Raw genomic sequence first — 22,067 nt, forward strand, 5'->3', positions numbered from 1 at the left:
GTTTTTGATACATTAATCATCCATTCATTATTCAATTATTTTAGGTGTATTTATTTATGTAGCACGTTATCACGTGTGGTGTTCACACATTTTTACACAGCAATTATACCTTTTTTATATTTTTTTATTGTTCCTAGCCCCAGTTTACCAAGCCTAATTAAAACATTCCCCCTAGGCAGCGCCACCTATTCCTCTCCTGTTTTTCTTGACTTCCTAAAAGACTCTGTAGTTGCCAGATAAACCCTGATTCCCAAACCACATCCAGGGAATGCAAGGCAATTTCCATAGGATATTTAGGCCTGGGACATAGAGAAGGCAACACAATGTCATCATTTAAATGGAAATCAGAGACGACCTTGGGAAGGAATGACTGACAGGGACGAAGAACCATCTTCTCTCTGTGAACCACCAAGTAAGGTGGACAAGACAACGCCGCCAGCTCTGACAACCTGCGCGCAGAAGTAATAGCCACCAAAAAGGCCACCATCTGGGACAACGTAAGCAGGGGAACCTCCCGAATATTTTCAAAGGGAGGTTTCTGGAGAACTGACAACACCAATTGAGTTCCGACGGCGGCAACAGAGACCGCACCGGAGGAGCCAAGTGTCAAACTCCCTGGATAAAAATGTACGCACCAAGGAATGTGTGGCCAATGGACGTTGAAAGAAAACCACCAAAGACGAAACCCGGCCCTTGATGGTACTCAAGGCCAGGCGCTGCTCAACTCCCCCGTTGGAAGAAAGCCAAGATCCGAGCCACCGAAAAGGAGTGAGGGAGAACCCCAAGAGACTCCCACCACGTAATGCACGTCTTCCAAGTACAATGGTAGATCTTCCTAGGAGGTACATTTTCTAGCCTTTCACAGTGTAGGAATCACCGATTCAAACAATCCTCTATCCTTCAGCACCTGGCTTTTAACAGCCAAGCCGTTAAAGCCAGCGACTGTAAAGCAGGATGGAAGATCGGCCCTTGAAGGTAGACACCATCAGGCAAGACCGGAGGGATGACCGTGTGCCGAACAGAAGCCGAATTCCCTCTTGCGATTTCTAGAGTTTATCCAGAAGAAGAAACACTCTGGCTGAGGCCGAGTCCAGTCAGACCCAGATAGTCCAGTTTTGTGGACGGAACCAGAGCAGACTTCTGAAGGTTTAGAATCCAACCAAACTCCCTCAGAGTTTGCAGAGTAATCTCAAAAATGTCCATTAGAGCAGTCGGAGACTCTGCTCGCAGAAGATCGTCCAGGTACCCCAGTACCGCGATCCCCCGCTGACGCAACAATGCTAGCACCAGGGTCAACACATTTGTGAAGACCAGAGGAGCAGAGGCAAGATCAAAGGGTAACGTTACAAACTGATAATGCTCTTCGCCCACGGACAAAGCGGAGGAAGCGTTGGTGACCGGCACATATTGGAATGTGTAGATGGTAGGCGTCCTTGATGTCGATATAAGTGAGAAAATTCCAGGAGGTAGGGATGCCACTACCATAGGAATGGACTCCATTCAGAACTTCTGTACCCGCACAAAGCAGTTTAGCGCCTTGAGGTCCAAAATTGGACATACCTTGCCTTCCTTCCTGGGAAATGTAAAGAGGGTTGAGTAAAACCCCTGAAAACGTTCCAAAGTCGATCACCCCTTGAAGTAACAAGTCTTGCACTGACCCAAAGAGACCCTGTAAGCGATCCGGGGACAAGTGCAAGTTGGAAGGGGAGAACCATTCCGGAAGATAAGACCGAAACTCGATCTTGTAGCCGGACCGAATGACTGAGACCCTGAAGGAGGAAAATACCTCTTATGAGCCAAGAAGAATGACCCACGTCTACGACGGGGCTCCTTGCCCTTGGTAGCCCGCGGAAGAAGAGTACTCTTTTCTCCTCTGTGAGACCCTCAAGAGGTCATCCAACGAAGCTCCAAACAGGCGATCCCCTACAAAGGGGAGATCAGATAAGGCCTTCTTAGAAGCCTGATCCGCAGACCAGCATTTCAGCCAGATAATACGCAGGACCACTGCTGATACAGACAGTCTAGAAATCAAAGGAGCCGCATCCAAAGAGGTATCACAGATAAACTGTAGCCCCTGGACCAACTGATCCGCCAGCTCCGCAAAGGCGGTGGGAAGCGGTTTCCCCTCCAGGTCCCAGGGTAAAAGTTTAGCCCACTTGGTCAGAATTTGCGACACCAAGGGTCCAACTGTCCAAGGGAGGGGCCCACGTCCACCCCAAAACCCTCAAGGGGAAGAGGGAAACAGGGTGGGCACCGCTCCAGGCAGACCACCTCTTCATCGGAATGGGGAGGCTGTCGGCCAGGAGGAACGCTGCGACTCAGGACGAGGCCAGGTTGTATGTGCCCTCGCGAGATGTTTAACTCGAAGGCCAGTGACCCTCTGGATCTAGATTATCCAGTCCGTCGCCCAGTCCGGAAGTGGATTGTAGATTCCCATAGGAACAAAAGAACAAAAGATAGGAAAAAGTTCCATTTAAAATTAGAAAGATTGCCAGGACCAGAGATCCCAGCAAGGAACTAGGTCCTTACTCCTGACTGGGAAGAAAAAAAAAATGAGTGCCTATAGCTGAGAGTATACCCTACGGGACTGCCCATAGGCGTAGCCAAGCTTTTTCCTGCCTAGTGTCCTACTCCTGTAGGAGGGTCAATATAACCCAATGGTCAAGAAGAGAGAGCTGTGTCCGTCAATTAACGAAAGAGAAATCCCATTTTTATTTTTTATCCATTTAAGGACACACCGGTGGACAACAACAACACATGGACCCACTAAAAAAATGACAGGACTTGGGACAGCCTACAGCTTAGTAGCTTAGTTCAAAGGGCCACCTGAAGGCCCTTATGTCTGATGAACATGGAGTATGGGAGAACAGAAGACCAGGTGGCAGTCTTGCAAATCTGGTAAGCAGTTGCTCAATGCCAAAAAAGGTCAAGAAGCACTCACAGATCTAGTAGAGTTCAGTTTTTGGAGTGCTGAACAAATCAAATTTAGATCCCGCAGGGTCATGTGGGGGCTACATAGGAGACTGCCCAGAAGAAAGGTATTGATCAAGCAATGGGAAGCTAGCGGTCTCCGAAACAAAATCTTTCATGCAGAGTCGTGACTCACGATAGTGTTAAGGGCCAAATGCTAAATTTGTCTCATGGAGAACTTCCTGGGGTAAAAGTTTCTTCCCTTGCACCAAGTGAAGTATGCCTTCCATATGCTAAACTAGACCTTGCAGGAAGAAGACGTCCTAGCTTAATCCAGCCTCAACTGTCCCCTTAAACAAGCCTAAATACTTTTCCCTTTCCCTCACCTAACAGGTATGCCAACTAACTTGTTTAGAAAAGATGGATATACTTCCTCTTTTTCAGCGCCCCCAGGTCCTGATCCCCGCCGTATCAACCAGCACTGCTGTAAGAGAGTGCTCTCTGACAATCGCTTGTTATGCTTGGAGTGGTGACATCACCCAGGGGGCTTCAACTTCCCATCTGTAGTCAGTGCTCCCTTCTCTACCCTGCAGTGGCACTGACTGACACAGGGGAGAAGGGTCATGCGATCAAAACAGAAAAAAGGGAAGTATATACTTGTATTATACAGGTTAGGTAGCACAGGTGTTAGTAGAAGGAGAGAACAGTTTTAAGAGTAGTTGGGATAAAGCTTGAAATCCACTCTAAACATCACTTATTCACAGATGCCTCTGTCTTAGAACCTGGGCTTCAACAGCCATGAAGCAGTTTGGAAAGCTGGTTCTTGAGACCGGACAATCCAGAAGCCACAGGCATCCCCTAGGAACATTTTCAGGTTGGCATACCAGATCCATCTGGTCCAGTCCAGAGAAACGAGGATCACCAGAATCCCTTCCATTTAAATCCTGTGAAGCAGATGAGGAAAGAAGATCAGGCTGTACGGATGCCACGGATCCACTGCCACTAAAAATACTGCTTCTGCTAGATCCCTTAACATTAAAGTAAACCGGTCCAATTTTTTGTTGATCCTGGAGGCCAAAAGACCCACATCCAGCATCTACCTACCCGTGACCATGCCCCCAGGTCCAGGAGCTGCACAGACCAGGTGTCTAGGAATCCTCCCCCAGCCAGACAAACTGGCATCGGTCATGAGGATCCTCCAAAAGATTAGAAGGAAAGAAAGAGTTACCCGACGCCAGAGCAGGATTCCTGAGCCATCAAGCCAGGGAAATTCTGATCTTCAGTGCCAGGCAATATCGGTCTGTTTAAGAACTGGACTGACTTGTTCCATGACAAGAGGATGTTGTATTTAATGGTCTCGAGTTGAAGTGGGCAGATGGTCTCAAGCAAAAGTGAAGAGTGATCATTTCTAAACTGAAGATTCAGATTCTGTGAACAGAGTTTGAAGTTTCTTCGAGGGAAGAAAACTCGAGCTTAAGTCGTGTCTAGGATTATACCTAGATATTCCAAGCAACGAGTTGGTTCCAGTGCTGATTTTTGAAGGTTCGGCAGCCAGCTGAACCTCTGCAAGGTTTTGACAGTTTTGGCTACAGTGGGGATAGAAAGTTTGGGCACCCCAGGTAAAAAATTAGTATTAATGTGCATAAAGAAGCCAAGGAAAGATGGAAAAATCTCCAAAAGGCATCAAAATTACAGATTAGACATTCATATAATAGGTCAACAAAAGTTAGATTTTATTTCAATCATTTACACTTTCAAAATAACAGAAAACAAAAATGGCGTCTGCAAAAGTTTGGGCACCCTGCAGAGTTAATATCTTGTACTGCCCCCTTTGGCAAGTATCACAGCTTGTAAACGCTTTTTGTAGCCAGCCAAGAGTCTTTCAATTCTTGTTTGAGGTATCTTTGCCCATTCTTCCTTACAAAAGTCTTCCAGTTCTTTGAGATTTCTGGGCTGTCTGTCACGCACTGCTCTTTTAAGGTCTATCCATAGATTTTCAATTATGTTGAGGTCAGGAGATTGTGAAGGCCATGGCAAAACCTTCAGTTTACGCCTCTTGATGTAATCCCCTGTGGATTTCGAGGTGTGTTTAGGATCATTATCTATTTGTAGAACCCATCCTCTCTTTAACTTCAGCTTTTTCACAGATGGCATCAAGTTACCATCCAAAATTTACTGAAATTTTATTGAATCCATTTTTCCTTCTACTCGTGAGATGTTCCCTGTGCCACTGGCTGCAATACAACCCCAAAGCATGATTGATCCACCCCCATGCTTAACAGTTGGGCAGAGGTTCTTTTCATTAAATTCTGTGCCCCTTCTTCTCCAAAACGTACCTTTGCTCATTCTGGCCAAAAAGTTCAATTTTTTTGTCTAAAAACGTTCATTGAAAATGTTTCGGTACAAAACATACAATGCATAATAAAACATCCATACATCATATATATATAGTTTTGTAATATACATATAAAAATATAAATCCAAAAAAATAAATGTTCTCTTCTTCTTTTAAGAAAAACCAACTGTAATATCCTCAGTAATAGCAAGATATTTAAGTATATCAATAGGATTCAGAAATGTACAAATGGTATATTGAGGTAAAGGTTAATGCAAACATATAGTATTAGGGATTGACTGGAGGTGTATCAATTTGTGAAGCTTTGTACGTGAGCCAAGGGTTCCACTTTAGGTCATATATGTGTTTTGTGTTAGTAATGGAGTGTTGTAAATACTCCATATGTCTTATTTCCTCAATTCTACTAAGAACCTGTGGTAAGGGGACAAAATCTTTTTTCCATTGTAGAGCGATTGTCCAGTGAGTAGCTACACAGATCGTGTGAACAAGTTGTTGGAATTGGGAGGGTGTATCGTGTATGCTCTGGAAAAATATGCAGTGGAAGTGTGTCAGTTCAAGACTCTTACCGGCCATCTTGTCAACAATCTTGAACAGTTCAGACCATATTTGTTTGACCCTGTCACACTCCCAGAATATATGTAAGAGTGTTCCAAGGTTTGAACAACCACGAAAACAGAGGGGAGGTGTCTGGAAAGAATAAATTTAATTGGACTGGCGTGTAGTACCACCTGGTGAATAGCTTAACTGCTGTCTCTCTAATAGAAAGGGATCTGGTGCATTTGCGCAAGTTTGACCACATTTGATTCCATTCACCCACCGAGTACACCGTATCAAAGTCTGTCTCCCACTTCATCATATATGATAATTTAACATCTAAGTGTTGAGAGTTAAGATCATTGTATATGATAGATGAGACCTCTGCCCCCAGGTGTTGTAGAGCAGATATGTTCGAAGATTGTTACCGGAGAGCTTAGGTAGAAATGATTCAAAGAATTGTCTAATTCATAGATAGTTTGATTTCTCAGAGTCTGACATGTTGTATGAGTTAGAAAAATGGGTAAAAGGAAGAAATACTCCTCCATGATCGAAATCTGAAAGTTTAACAATATTTCTATCTATCCATTGTGAAAAATCCGAAGGGGAGACAAAAGCTTCCACAAATCTGGGGTCTCCTAGGAATGAGGCTCCCGGAGGAGGGTTGGAGATCAGAGATCCCTCCTTTTTAAACCTATTCCAAAGTTTTAAGGAGTCTGAAACTATAGTATTTTGCGGAGCAATCTGACTCACCCAATTACCCGTGGACCACAGTATGCTCGGGAGATGAAAGGGGGCTACTGACTGCTCCTCAAATCTAATCCAAGGGGCAGTAGGAGAATGGATATTCCATTGGGTTAGCTGGGATAATCTGCATGAGACATAATAGTACCACAGCTGCGGGAGGCCCAGGCCTCCCAACCTGTGAGATCGATAAAGTATGGCTTTATTATATCTAGGCCTCCTGTTGTTCCAGACAAACTTATTTATGATTGATTGGATCTTAGAGACATAACCCTTCGAAAGGGCAATTGGAAGAGATCTAAACAGGTAAAGGATTTTAGGGAGTATGGTAATTTTAATGGCGGTGATTTTTCCAAGGAAGGAAGGGAGTATGACAAAAAGTTCAATTTTAACCTCATCGGTCCACAGAACTTATTTCCAAAATGCATCAGGCTTGTCTATATGATCATTTGCAAAGTTCAAAAGCTGATTTTTGTGGTGAGGACGTAGAAAAGGTTTTCTTTTGATGACTCTAACATGAAGACCATATTTGTACAAGTATCTCTTTATAGTGGAATAATGCACCATAACTCCAGTGTCTGCCAGATCTTTCTGGAGGGATCGTGCAGTCAAACCTGGGTTTTGAATTGTTTTTAATCACAATCCTGCAAGTTGTTCTGTCTGATATTTTTCTTGGTCTTCCATATCTTGCTTTAACTTCCACTGTTCCTGATGACTGCAATTTCTTAAATACATTCCGAACAGAGGATATTGACATCTGAAAAACGCTTTGCTATCTTCTTATAGCCTTCTCCAGATTTATGAGCGTCAACTATTTTCAGTTTTCTAGACAACTGCTTAAAAGATCCCATGGTGCCGATTGTTGGGGCAAGGTCAGATGAGTCTGGGCATTTAAAACCTTTGAGATGGACATCACCTGGTCTTCCCAGACGATGATTGAGAACAATCCATGACACTGGCAGGTCTTAGCCTTGCAAAGGGGGCAGTGCATGCTATAAATTCTGCAGGGTGCCCAAACTTTTGCAGACGCCATTTTTTTGTTTTCTGTAATTTTGAAAGTGTCAATGATGGAAATAAAATCTATCATTTGTTGACATATTATAAGAATGTCTAATCTGTAATTTGATGCCTTTTGGAGATTTTTCCATCTTTCCTTGGCTTCTTCATGCACATTAATACAAATTTGTACCTGGGGTGCCAAAACTATCGATCCCCACTATACATTGTCCTTCAGAACCTTTACCAGTTATTCCCTCATCAGAAGGTTGCCTAGGTATTCAACAATGGGGATACCCTGGGAGAACAATAGGGCTAGAACAGGAGCCAACACTTTGGTCGATACCCAAGTTGCAACAGATAAGCCAAATTGCAGGACCACAAACTGGAAGTGCAAAGGACCCACAGCAAAGCAAAAGGGGTTAAGGATGCGCTAGAAAAATGGGGGCATGCAGGTACGTGTCCTTGTGACAACAGAGGCTAGAACATCTCCCTGAAAAAGGAAGCCCATGACAGACCTAGTGGATACTATGCAGAAATTCTGGGCCTAATAAAAAAAAAAACATTTAGGGCCTTTAAGATTGAAGATGCAGCAGATGACCCTTTTGGTTTGGGAACTGAAAGCGTTGAAGAAGACCCCAGGAACTGTTCCAGGGACTGGGGCAATGATTTCCTGCTCCAAAAAGCCCACTAGAGACAAACCGAGATCTGCTAATCTGTGCAGGAAAGCAACATGCAAGAACCAGTTCAGCAGTGATGCAGTAGGGATCGTGACTGAAGAAAAAAAAAAAAAAAAATAGTAGCGAGCAAAAGGTTAAACCTTTTACATTTCTACATCCATTCTTCTAGGACATTAGCAAAAAAAAGGCATGCTTAAAGCAGGAGGTATTATACAGGGCTAGAATACAGGGCCAAAATGTTTATTTGCCAGTGTCCTACCCTCCCATAGATGGCAGTATAACCCAATAGTCTCTGAATTCTGTGTCCCTCATTGGACAAGAAAGAAAGACAATTATCCCTTCCTGGCTGGAAAGGAGCAAAGACAATGACTGCAGAGACTTTCCATTAGACAGCTAAACTCTACGAATACGTGACATCCACAAATATCATTTGTTACATGTAGAATGTTCATCAGATACAATATGATGCAGTAGGTGTTAGTATTTAAAAAGGTCAAAAGCTTTATTTTCTTCCTCAGTTCAGTGTGCAGTTTTCAGAAAAGATAGCAGAAAATTACAATAAACAATGGTATTTGTTTTTTTTAAGTTCCTGGAGTTGGGCTTTAAAAAGTGGCCTCTTGCTGAACACCACAACCTCCCCACGGTAACTAAACATAAAAGATTTGCTAAGCCAAAAAGGTCAGTACACATAAATGCTATTGATTACGTTATAATATACTAGCCCAAGCATTGCACGTACTAGACCACAGAACATTGCTTCTGCTGGTGAGCATTTAGAGCGGCAGTAGAACACTCCATTCTCTTATGACTTCCATTCCCAAAACACTTGCTTTAACCACTTAAGCCCCGGAAGATTTTACCCCCTTCCTGACCAGGGCCTATTTTGCGATTCGGCACTGCGTGACTTTTTTAACCGACAATTGCGCGGTCGTGCGACGCTGTACCTAAACGAATTTGACGTCCTTTTTTTCCCACAAACAGAGCTTTCTTTTGGTGGTATTTGATCACCTGTGCGATTTTTTGATCATGCGCTATAAACAAAAAAAGAGCGTCAATTTTGCAAAAATAGCAATATTTTTCACATTTTTTATATGAAATTCCCTATAAAAAAAAAAAAAAATGTAAAAATCAAAATTTTTAAACATTTTTGGCCAATTTTTTTTATGCTACATATGTTTGGTAAAAAAAATTGCAAAAAGCGTATTTTGATTGGTTTGCGCAAAAGTTATCGCGTTTACTAACAAAGGGAAAGATTTTTGTTGTTTGTTTTTTTAACGCGTAATGGCGGCGATCTGCGTTTTTTTTTTGCGGTACTGCGACATACAGATCGGACCCTTGACTGACATTTTTGACACTTTTGGGGTTACCAGTGACATTTCTACAGTAATCAGTGCTATACATATGCACTGTTCCTGTAAAATTACACTGGCAGTGAAGGGGTTAACTTTTTTTGAGAGGGAGGGGTGGTGTGTGTCCCTAGGGGCGTGATTCTAACTGTGATTGGCTGTGGCTTGAGGTGTAGGAACAGTGATCAACGGTCCTACATAGTAGAACCGTATGATCACTGTTTCTACACAGGGGAGAATGACAGCCGGCTTGTTTACATCAGCCGCCTGCCTTTCTCCCTCTGCACCGACGATCGGCAAGTGACCCTCACAGGCTAGTGACGTAGATCTACCTCACTCTGCCTGTGAGGGGCTGACTGCCGACGTAAATAGTCGTGTGGCAGTCGGCAAGTGGTTAAAGCGGAGTTCCGGGCACAGGAGTCATTTTTTACTAAACATACACCCGGGACAGTCAGGGCTAGCACATTCCACAATGGCTAGCCTCTGATCTGTCCCGGTTCGCACTTACCTTTTAGAAGAAATACTTACTTATAAAATTTCTTCCACAGCGTTTCCATCTCTCTTGTGGGCAGCTGAAGCCGTTGCGGTCCTCTTCAGTGTCTTCTTCCGCATCTTCTTGTCCCAGAATGCGCCTGCACCGGCCCCTCTCGTCACTTCCGGTGCGGCGCCGCATTCCTCCACAGCTTCTGGGCATGCCCAGAAGCTGTTTAGCAGGGGAATGCGGCGTCGCCCGGAAATGACGAGCGGGGCCGGTGCCGTCGCATTGATTCCTGGGAGCTGTGACGTTCAGCTCCCAGGAATCATAGCGAGGCAGGAAGTGACGGGGTGAGCCGCGGCTCCAAGGGAGGAAATACTCTGAGGTGAGTATCTTCGATCTTCAATTGCAAGGTAAGTAAACAAAAAAAAAAAAAAAAAAACTATCCAATTCCTTTTCAGGTGAGGCATACCTAGCGGAGGGGCACAAAAAAAAAAATATCGTTTTTGTGCCCGGAACTCCGCTTTAAGCAGAGAGAAAATATCCAGCATTTCTGCATGCTCCCTACACCAATCCTTCAGATCTTTATCAGGCAATACAAAAATGCATGAAATGGCTTCCCTTGCATGCTCATTGTGTGAGAATAGGCTTCACTTGTCCCTTTCAGCTATTGGTGCTTCTAAGTAGAATACTCATGGTATTATGCAGAATTATTACATTGCCATGTTGGCAATAGGAGCTCATGTGAATATCTAGGCCACATCTTCACCCTTGTGGGTTACTTAGCATGTATGATTTGTTACTGAAAAAAGTGATCAAAAATAGAAGTATACATGATGATAAATAGCATTCCCCATCAAGAAACCGAATGTATAAAACAGGCTGTCTTACCTGAAGTTTAGGCTGAACAGAAAGATAAAGGCAGAGCACTTCAGTGCTACTACGGATTCGGACAGAAGCTCGCTCTGGCTCAAAATCTGGATTGACCAGGTCTGTAAATGGTTCATTGGTGACATCATTCCCCAGCAAAGAATAGTAGAAGAAAAATTCGGATTGTGGTTCAGGAAGTCTTAAAGTGCTAGGAATTAACTGAAAGTAAATGGGATATAAGACTATTAGATAAACACAAAACATAATTTCACAAGAAATAAAATGAAATTACATTAGGAACAGAAAACAGCCCTACTGAAAAATACCATCATCAGAGCCACGGGTATTCTATGCAAAATTCAGTAATCAAACAATACTTCTGTTAATATAGTCTAATAAGCTGCTTGGATTGACCATTCTTTTGTTATCAAATGAAACCAACAACCTTTTGGGTCTGTCAAACTACCAGATACAGTAGAAAAATAACAGATTGGGAAGAGTAAAACAGAGTAGATAAAGATGGCTGAGAACATGTCAAAGGCATTCTACTCCCAAGAACAGCATAAACCAAGTAGATCAACCTGCATTGCTTATTACACATTTGACATCTGTTGGCATGTTCTCCTAAAATACTACTCACGGGAAATTTATTTTAGTTTGAATCAAAGAGGTGTTTCCACTTCCACAAATTTTCCCCAATTTTTTGTGGCACCAGTTTTGAAAACGGCAGCTTTGGAAACAACTAGGCAAGTCATGGATAGTACAAGACCATTCTTACCTGCTCCAGTTGTGTGGCAAAGGCAATGGTTACAGACAAAACAAAGTAGTCCTTACAATGTTCTGCAGGCCCAATCTGATGGTAGCTCTCGGCTTCATTTAAAATAGGTACAAGACTTTTAGGATCAATATTACCATGTGACACTGAAAAATGAAATAAAAAAATTTCAGTCTATAAAAAGGTAATAACATTCTCTACGCCAGTGTTTCTCAACGCTTTTTCAGTCAAGGCACCCTTTAAAATTCCACACAATCGAGGCACCCCATTCAAAAATTTAAAAAAACAAAAAGTTTTGCACAATGTAGCAACATTCACATGCGTAGAACACCCAACATTTATTTATTCTTCCAAAGCAAATACACCTTTGCACACTGGTATGGATTAGTATTCCAATGCTTCTCTTCTCCCTCACTCAGCTAATGTGACCCTAGTGCTGAAGGAGAGGGGCAGGTGCCAGACCGATGACATCAATGGTTGTTAGGACACTGGTGGTTGGAAGGCTGTAATGGTGCTCAATGAAAACCTATGGCTTTGTGTAACAGGCAGGCATGATCCACCTGCTGGCTTGTATAGTTTTTGGGCAATTTATAGGTATTTTGCCCAGGCAATCCTGAAAACACCAGAAAGCACCTTGGTTAAAAAGGCTGAAATACGCAATTAACTTGTATCTTTTCTAAGCTTCTGCTTAGTCAGCTATCCAAATGGAGAGCAAAGCCTCGTACACACGCATCAAAAATCGGCAGGGAATTTTCGTCCGACGACCAATCTGCCAATTTTCGGCTTGTTAGTATGATGCTTCCGACAACCAACTCCGACTTTTCGGCCGAAAAAAATCTGGTGTGCAGGCTATAAAATTTTTGTCCGCCGTCAAAACACGGCCGATTTTCGTGCAGTCAGTACAGATTTTCGAAAAGGGAAAATCTTATGAGCAAGTCTGGGCATGCTCAGTGAAGAAAGAACACAAAGAAAGCAAACCAACACATGACATCACTTCTGAAGAAGATTTTTGTTGGGCAAGAAAATTCGTGTGCAGTCTAGGCACATTCCAACCAACAAAACACCACTCTGGACAAAAGACAGACGATCGGTCGGCCGATAATCGTTGCGTGTGTACAGGGCTTTAGGCATATAAATTCAAACATCATGCCAATTCTTTTTCCACGGAGAAGTGAAACATGTTCCGTGCATAGCATAGATTTTATTTACTTTGCTAACAGCAATCCACTCCAAGGGCTGTTTAATTCTTGTGTTAGTGCTGTGTGGAATCCAGTAAAGCTATAGGTCATTCTCTCCCATCTGAATCTGAAAATCTTTCCTACATATATTTAAAACCTGACTACCAAATTCTCAATAAATGTGATCATGTCAGGTTTTTATCGGTGTCTCTATAATCAACTGGACAGAAATGAGAGGAAAATCCTTCCAACAAGACGACAGACAATGGAAACCCGACAGATATTCTTCTAACCTTCCCTACCTCAGGCTGGATTCACGATTGTATGCTGCAGTAACCCATTTAAAAAGCAACTTTTTTTCTGCAGCACACAGTAAACGCATGATACATGGAGCAGCATCAATTATGAATGGCACCCCAATGCATTTAACCAGTGGAACAACCAAGTTCATCTCAGCACACCACAGCAAACAGACATGACACATATTTGTTTTGTGTGCTGCTTTAAAGAAAAAAAGTAGTATGAAATGTGGATTCAAAAGGAAATGGGCTGCCTACCAACCAGCAATTTAACGGGTGACATGACACACAAAAACAGAAAGCAACGTATTGCAAATGTGAAACTTCTATCCAACTGTAATGCCTCATGCACACTGGACATTATAAAAACGCCAGTAGCGTTAGCTGTAGAATTCGTTTTTCAGCGTTTTTTAGCTGTAGTTTTTTTTTTTTTTTTTTTTTTTTTTTAGCAAAACTACTCTCTGAATAGCCGCGTTTTAAGCTTTTTTTTTAGAGCGTTTTGACAGTTGAAAACTTCCCTGCCAGAAAACGCGGATAACAGCCTATGCGTGCATGAACACCTGGGATAACATGCTGAGGAGTTAACTGGCTGCAAAAAGAAAATGCCTGCAGCCCAATACAGCAGCTGCAAAAACGACCAGTGAGCATGAGGCCTAAGAGTATTTGTATTGCGCTTTCCCTGCTGGATAGCAGCTCACTTTCACTCGTTGTTCCTATAGGAAGCAGGTAAACATTTAGGCTCCATGCACACATGGCGGCATAAAAACGAGCTCCAAAGCGGTTTCTTGACGCCGGGAAAAAGCAGCTGTAAAAACGTGCTTTCAGTAGCTTTTTCCATTAGCGTTATTGCACGTTTGGCCACAGAAGCTTTTAGCAGCGTTTTTTTCTGCCTCCATTCAAAATCAATGGTTCCCTATGGGAGCCTATTGATTTGAATGGAAGTCGCACCGCAAGTCGGATCAGGGTGATGCGACTTGCGCTGTGAGAATCTTGAGGGGGAACTCCACGCCAAAATGGGGAAAAAAAAAAAAAACGGCGTGGGGTTCCCCCCCAGGTTCCAAACCAGGCCCTTCGGGTCTGGCATGGAATTTGAGGGTAGCCCCATGCCGAAAAAACGGCGTGGGGTCTCCCCCAAAATCCATACTAGACCCTTATCCGAGCATGCAGTCCGGCAGGCCAGGAAAGGGGAGGGGGCGAGCGGCCCCACCCCCCCTGGACCATACCAGGCCACACGCCCTCAACATGGGGGGGGGGGTGAGTGCTTTGGGGCAGGGGGGGCTTTGCACCCCCCACCTCAAAGCACCTTGCCCCCATGTTGATGAGGACAAGGGCCTCATCCCCACAACCCTGGCCGGTGGTTGTGGGGGTCTGCGGGCAGGGGGCTCATCGGAATCTGGAAGCCCCCTTTAACAAGGGGGCCCCCCAGATCCCGGACCCCCTCCCTATGTGAATGGGTATGGGGTACACTGTACCCCTACTCATTCACCCCATAAAATGCAGTGTATGGGAATAATGACAGGAGACGTTTTGGAAAATTTATTAAAAATCTTCATCAGGCTCTTCTCTTCTCCGGGGGTCTTCTGCTCTTTTGCTGTCCGCCCTTCTTGTCTTCTCCTCTCCGGGGGTCTTCTGCTGTCTTCTCCTCTCCGGGGGTCTTCTGCTGTCTTCTCCTCTCCGAGGGTCTTCTGCTCTTTTGCTGTCCGCCCTTCTTGTCTTCTCCTCTCCGGGGGTCTTCTGCTGTCTTCTCCTCTCCGAGGGTCTTCTGCTGTCCGCCCTTCTGCTGTCCAATCTTCTTGTCTTCTCCTCTCCGGTCTTCTGCTCTTTTGCTGTCGGCTGTCCTTCTTCCTCCGGTCCTCCTCCGACGACGTCTCCAGCGATTATGCCGGCCTCTGGTCTCTGCAGCTTATTATATAGCCATTAGGGGCGTGGCCGCCAGATGACGTCATCGGGAGACCACGCCCCCTTGTGTCACAGATGACGTCATGGTGTGACTTCCATTCAAATCAATAGGCTCCCATAGGGAACCATTGATTTTGAATGGAGGCAGAAAAAACGCTGCTAACAGCTACTGTGGCCAAACGTGCAATAACGCTAGTAGAAAAAGCTACTGAAAGCACGTTTTTACAGCTGCTGTTTCCCGGCGTTATGTAAACAGCTTTGGAGCACGTTTTTATGACGCCCTGTGTGCATGAAGCCTTAACCAACTTACTCAAGGCAAAATAAAAAATATGTACCTTTACTGCTTCGAGGAGGAGCCTCTTTAGCTTTAAAGGTCTCCGCTGCAGGCTTGGTGTCAGTTTCCAATCCAATATTAAGCTGCACTTCTGGCTTAAATTTTGTGTACTTACTGCTTAACAAAGAATACCATTTTGGAACCTGTATTAAAAACAAAAAGGCCTTGAATACTTGCCCTAGGACCGATTCATGCACTGAATATAAACACAAAATAAAATCAATATGATTCAAATACTTAAAGAGGTTGTTAACTCATACAATTATTTTTTTTTTCCCAACCTGAAAGAAACACAATGAGCTAGTATGCATCGCATACTAACTCATTATGAAATACTTACCTTAGAACAAGCTCCGCCGTGCCACCCGCTTACCTGTATGACGGGCGACATGTTCAGTCGCCCGTCTTACAGTATCGCGGCATCCGGCAATCTGATTGGCCGGACCCGCGGTAACGTTCACGACATAGGGTGGCCGTTCCTTCAAAGCGCATGCGCCGATGACATCATCGGCTGCATTCCCTGTAAATATCTCCTAAACTGTACATGTTTAGGAGATATTTAAAAGTACCTATAGGTAAGCCTTCTCATAGGCTTAACTATAGGTAAAAGTTGCAGAGGAGGGTTTACTTCCTCTTTAAGAAAGGAGGATTTAATGAAAAAAGTAGGCAAGGTGAGAAAATAATCGCACTTCAACGGATTATCATCACTTAACAAATGCAATAACTAAGAACATGTTCCAGCACTTCTACAAAAGGAACAGGTACTGAGATGAGAATCAGACTTCAATATTCTTACTGATTAGGGGTAGGCTAGTGCAGAGGCAATGCTGGCTCAGGGTTGGAGATAGTAAGGCTTTGCTGAGCCTGGAATTGGGGGGATACCTCCAGGGGAAATAAACCAATAATAATAATAATAATAATAATAATAATTACATTAACCCCTTCACGCCTAAGGGTAAAACAAATCTTAGTGCCGGTTCACATATATTTGATGTGGGAACCCTGCGAATCCACTATGGGTTTCCACATTGCATTAAAATCGCAGGCAGTTTACATTGCCATATGCGAACCGCTGGGGGTTTCAATACTAGGGATAGACCGATATGGTTTTTTCAGGGCCGATGCCGATATTTTGGCCATTGTATATCGGTATCGGCCGATATTTTGTACATTTAAAGTTTTGAAAAATAAAGACAATTTTTGACACAAATCTGGTACTGAACATGTTCATTTTTGCTTAACCACTTAAGCCCCGGAGGATTTGGCTGCTAAACGACCAGGGGGTATTTTGCGATTCGGCACTGCGTGACTTTAACGGACAATTGCGCGGTCGTGCGACGCTGTACCTAAACGAATTTGGCGTCCTTTTTTTCCCACAAACAGAGCTTTCTTTTGGCGGTATTTGATCACCTGTGCGATTTTTTGATCGCGCGCTATAAAAAAAAAAAAAGAGCGTCAATTTTGCAAAAATAGCAATATTTTTCCCTTTTTTTTTATATGAAATTCCCCCCCCAAAAAAATGTAAAAATCTAAATTTTTTAACATTTTCGGCCAATTTGTTTTATGCTACCTATGTTTGGTAAAAAAAAAAAAAAAAAAAAAAAAAAAAATCGCAAAAAGCGTATTTTGATTGGTTTGCGCAAAAGTTATTGCGTTTACTGACTAAGGGAAAGATTTTTGTCATTTTTGTTGTTTTTTTTTTTTAACGCGTAATGGCGGCGATCTGCGATTTTTTTTTGCGGTACTGCGACATTGCGGTGGACAGATCGGACCCTTGACTGACATTTTTGACACTTTTGGGGTTACCAGTGACATTTCTACAGTAATCAGTGCTATATATATATATATATATATATATATATATATATATATATATATGCACTGTTACTGTAAAAATACACTGGTAGTGAAGGGGTTAACTTTATTTGAGAGGGAGGGGCTGTGTGTGTCCCTAGGGGCGTGATTCTTACGGTGATTGGCTGTGGCTTCAGCTGTATGCAGAGTGATCAACGGATCTACATAGTAGATCCATATGATCATCTCTCATACAGAGGGGAGAATGACAGGCAGCTTGTTTACACAAGCTGCCTGACTTTCTCCCTCTCCCCCGCCGATCGCAGAGTGGCCGGCAGACATCGGGTCCGCCGGTCACCACGCGGGAGCGCGCCTCCGGCGGCGCGCGCGCGCTCGCTCCCTAGACCCTCACAAGCTAGTGACGTAGCCCTACGTCACTTTGCCTGTGAGGGGCTGACCGCCGACGTAGATCGGCGTGCGGCGGTCGGCAAGTGGTTAATGGCTGGCTGGCACCCTGTGGTGGGCAGCCTAAGAAGGCAGAATGACTTCACAAAAATATCGGCTAGATACCGGTATATCGGGGAAAGTGCATATCGGCTTTGCCGATAATCGGTCTATCCCTAGTCAATACAAAGTTAACGACACCCCCAGATCAGTTTGCATATCGCAGTGTTAACGGTCAGTTCGGACATGAATCGGATTGCATAGGTGTGAACCACCATGAGATCAGATTCTGCTGTGGACCCAATCTGTATGGCTTAATTTGCATCGCACAGACATCGCATGCGATTTTCAGAGCAGTGCACCCTGAATCACATGCGATATCTGTCATCGCACTGATGTGAACCGGGACTTAATGCCTAAACGCAATTTTGAAACTTTGACCTGTGTTGGTAAAACTGTGCAGATCTCCACAACTACTTTGTGCATACAAATGAATTATATGGTGTTTTTTTCCAGCACAAATTGGGCTTTCTTTTGGTGGTAAATGGCAATCGATATCTCCAGTTTTTTTTTTTTGTATTAGCAAAAGAAAATTACTCCAAAAATATAAAAAAAAAAAAAAATTTGAAAATGTAGCTGTATATTTCTTGCTACTACCATAACCATCCAGCAAAGAACAACCCAAATTTAATTTGCCTGCTCCTGATCGATACCATATGTGTATGCTAGTGGTTTTATACCCATAGTATAAAAACAATAGTGCCCATTTTGCTATTTTTTTTTTTTTTTTTTACCCTACCTAAAAGCACACTGTAACTAATCCTAAAAAAAAAAAAAAAAAATTATAATCCTGCCAAAAAACAACAAAACACTAAACCTGGCACTAACCTAGACCAAATTATTAATATTTAAGAGAGAAAGGGGGAGAAAAAAAAAAAAAAAGAAGAAGAAGAAGAAGAAGAAAGAAGGGGGGGGGGGGTTCTTAGCCAAAAAAAGAAAAAGGAAAACGAATGCAACCACCACATCTAAGGACTAAGCTAAGGACTAAGCTGCAGTTTATTACATTTTCTTTCTTTGGATTAAATATACTGTAATTCTTCCATATTGGTCTACCACAAAAATGTGGTTTTTGACTGTAGCTCAAAGCCTTCAGGAGGAGGGGTTTTGCAAGCTAAGCATGGCCTCCTGTCTGCATGCTTGCGCTAAGGGCAGATAGATTCCAGCAAGTAAATGCTGCATTTTTTATATGCCTTTACCCAAGGTCATGGCAAGGAGGTGTAACTAATCTCTCAACAAAATAAAGCATGGAGACCTGGATGGATGGGTGAGTTTGCTATGACCATTAAAAATGAATTAAAAAGGCATTTTCAGCTTGTGGTGCTCAGAAATTAAGTTTGATTTTAAAGTTGATTCTGAAGATTTCAGAGTTTGGTACTTCGTAATGACCACATGCCTAGGTTGAAAATAATGCTGAAACGAAATACTATATAAATCAGAATAAGGGTAATACAATTACTTGTTTGATTTCCTGAGCCGCTCTTAAGTCTAAAACAACATATCCAATTGATTCTTTTGCAGACGTTAAAGTATCCACGGCATAGCACTGCAGCTTGATTGGCGTTCGTTGCAGCCTACAAGAACAAAAATGCATTGTTACAGGGACATTTTTGCCTAAGCTACATTTTAAACCCACACACATATCAGACCTCTGCTAGCCTAGAGAATGACAAAACACAATGTTTATTTTCCACTCCAGTACAATTATGTCCATTTTCTGATTGATTTTTAGAGTCACTGACCATTTTGAATTCTGAAAATCTAATTCACTACATTTTCTAAATCATTATTGTATAGCACTCACATATATTCAAGTCCATTTCCCAGATATTGATGATCTAAATAAAAGTAGAGTTGGGTATAGAAATATATATTTAGTAGCCAAAGAATAGTTTAAAGCTTTACTCCAAGTAAACCCGCTAAATACACAGATGAAATATATAAAGCCTCATTCACACAGATTTTAAAGGCATTGTTCATGTATTTGAATGCAGCTCCATTTCAGGGATCGTGTTCATGCACATTGCAGTGAAGATTCATATTTTAACCACTTCTGGACCGGAAGATTTTGCCCCTTAATGACCAGGCCCTATTTTGCGATTCTGCACTGCGGGATTTTAACAGACAATTGCGCGGTCATGCGATGCTGTACCCAAATAAAATTGATGTCTTTTTCCCACATATAGAGCTTTCTTTTGGTTGTATTTGGTCACCTGTGCAATTTTTATTTTTTGCGCTATAAACAAAAAAAGAGCGACAATTTTGAACAAAAAAAAAAAAATATATATTTTTCACATTCTGCTATATGACATTCCCAAAAAAAAATAAAAAAAAAAAAAAAGAGTTTTTTTTAAGATTTTAGGCCAATTTGTTTTCTGCTACATATTTTTGGTAAAAAAAAATCACAATACAGCGCCTTGCGAAAGTATTCGGCCCCCTTGAACTTTGCAACCTTTTGCCACATTTCAGGCTTCAAACAAAGATATAAAACTGTATTTTTTTTGTTAGGAATCAACAACAAGTGGGACACAATCATGAAGTGGAACGAAATTTATTGGATATTTCAAACTTTGTTAAATAAAAAACTGAAAAATTGGGCGTGCAAAATGATTCAGCCCCTTTACTTTCAGTGTAGCAAACTCTCTCCAGAAGTTCAGTGAGGATCTCTGAGACTCCGTTCACACTGGGGCGACCTGTCAGGCAACCTGGTCGCCTGACAGGTCGCCTGCCATAGAGAAGCTGTGGACCCGTTCTAATAGGAGCGACACATGTCGCTCCGACTTAGAAAAAGGGTCCGGAGCTTCTTTGGGGCGACCTGGAGCGACCTGCATTGACTTCAATGATATGAAGTCCGTGCCGGCCGCTTCGAGGTCGCGGTGCGAACTGCGCACCGCGACCTATGAGGTCGCCCCGTTATGTAGCGTCGCCCCAGTGTGAACGGGGTCTTAATGATCCAATGTTGACCTAAATGACTTATGATTATAAATAGAATCCACCTGTGTGTAATCAAGTCTCCGTATAAATGCACCTGCACTGCGATAGTCTCAGAGGTCCGTTTAAAGCGCAGAGAGCATCATGAAGAACAAGGAACACACCAGGCAGGTCCGAGATACTGGTGGAGAAGTTTAAAGCCGGATTTGGATACAAAAAGATTTCCCAAGCTTTAAACATCCCAAGGAGCACTGTGCAAGCGATAATATTGAAATGGAAGGAGTATCAGACCACTGCAAATCTACGAAGACCTGGCCGTCCCTCTAAACTTTCAGCTCATACAAGGAGAAGACTGATCAGAGATGCAGCCAAGAGGCCCATGATCACTGTGGATGAACTGTAGAGATCTACAGCTGAGGTGGGAGACTGTCCATAGGACAACAATCAGTTGTATACTGCACAAATCTGGCCTTTATGGAAGAGTGGCAAGAAGAAAGCCATTTCTTAAAGATATCCATAAAAAGTGTAATTTAAAGTCTGCCACAAGCCACCTGGGAGACACACCAAACATGTGGAAGAAGGTGCTCTGGTCAGATGAAACCAAAATCAAACTATTTGGCAACAATGCAAAGCGTTGTGTTTGGCGTAAAAGTAACACAGCTCATCACCCTGAACACACCATCCCCACTGTCAAACATGGTGGTGGCAGCATCATCTTTTGGGCCTGCTTTTCTTCAGCAGGGACAGGGAAGATGGTTAAAATTGATGGGAAGATGGATGGAGCCAAATACAGGACCATTCTTGAAGAAAACCTGATGGAGTCTGCAAAAGACCTGAGACTGGGACGAAGATTTGTCTTCCAACAAGACAATGATCCAAAACATAAAGCAAAATCTACAATGGAATGGTTGACAAATAAACATATCTAGGTGTTAGAATAGTCAAGTCAAAGTCCAGACCTGAATCCAAATCGAGAATCTGTGCAAAGAACTGAAAACTGCTGTTCACAAACGCTCTCCATCCAACCTCACTGAGCTCGAGCTGTTTTGCAAGGAGGAATGGGCAAACAGTGTCTCGATGTGCAAAACTGATAGAGACATACCCCAAGCGACTTACAGCTGTAATTGCAGCAAAAGGTGGCGCTACAAGGTATTAACTTAAGGGGGCTGAATAATTTTGCACGCCCAATTTTTCAGTTTTTATTATTTGTTAAAAAAGTTTGAAATATCCAATAAATTTCGTTCCACTTCAGGATTGTGTCCCACTTGTTGATTCTTCACAAAAAATTACAGTTTTATATCTTTATGTTTGAAGCCTGAAATGTGGCAAAAGGTCGCAAAGTTCAAGGGGGCCAAATACTTTCGCAAGGCACTGTAAGCGTATTTTGATTGGTTTTCACAAAAGTTATTGTGTCTACTAACTACGGGAAAGATTTGTCGTGTTTT

The 22,067-nt window shown here is 42.8% G+C and overlaps 1 protein-coding gene across 1 annotated transcript in view; it reads right to left on the bottom strand.

Annotated features, from left to right (window-relative positions):
- Positions 1-22,067, bottom strand: part of CEP120 (centrosomal protein 120) — a 273,530-nt gene that overhangs the window by 208,959 nt on the left and 42,504 nt on the right. The window contains exons 3-6 of the mRNA XM_082243777.1: positions 19,151-19,265; positions 15,398-15,539; positions 11,690-11,832; positions 10,933-11,130 (exon numbers count right to left, since the gene is read on the bottom strand). Of these exons, the coding sequence (XP_082099903.1) occupies positions 10,933-11,130; positions 11,690-11,832; positions 15,398-15,539; positions 19,151-19,265 (598 nt within the window). The remainder of the gene's footprint in view (positions 1-10,932; positions 11,131-11,689; positions 11,833-15,397; positions 15,540-19,150; positions 19,266-22,067) is intronic.

The sequence above is a fragment of the Pelophylax lessonae genome (assembly GCF_965119305.1).
Source record: "Pelophylax lessonae genome assembly, chromosome: 1".
Lineage (NCBI taxonomy): Eukaryota > Metazoa > Chordata > Amphibia > Anura > Ranidae > Pelophylax > Pelophylax lessonae.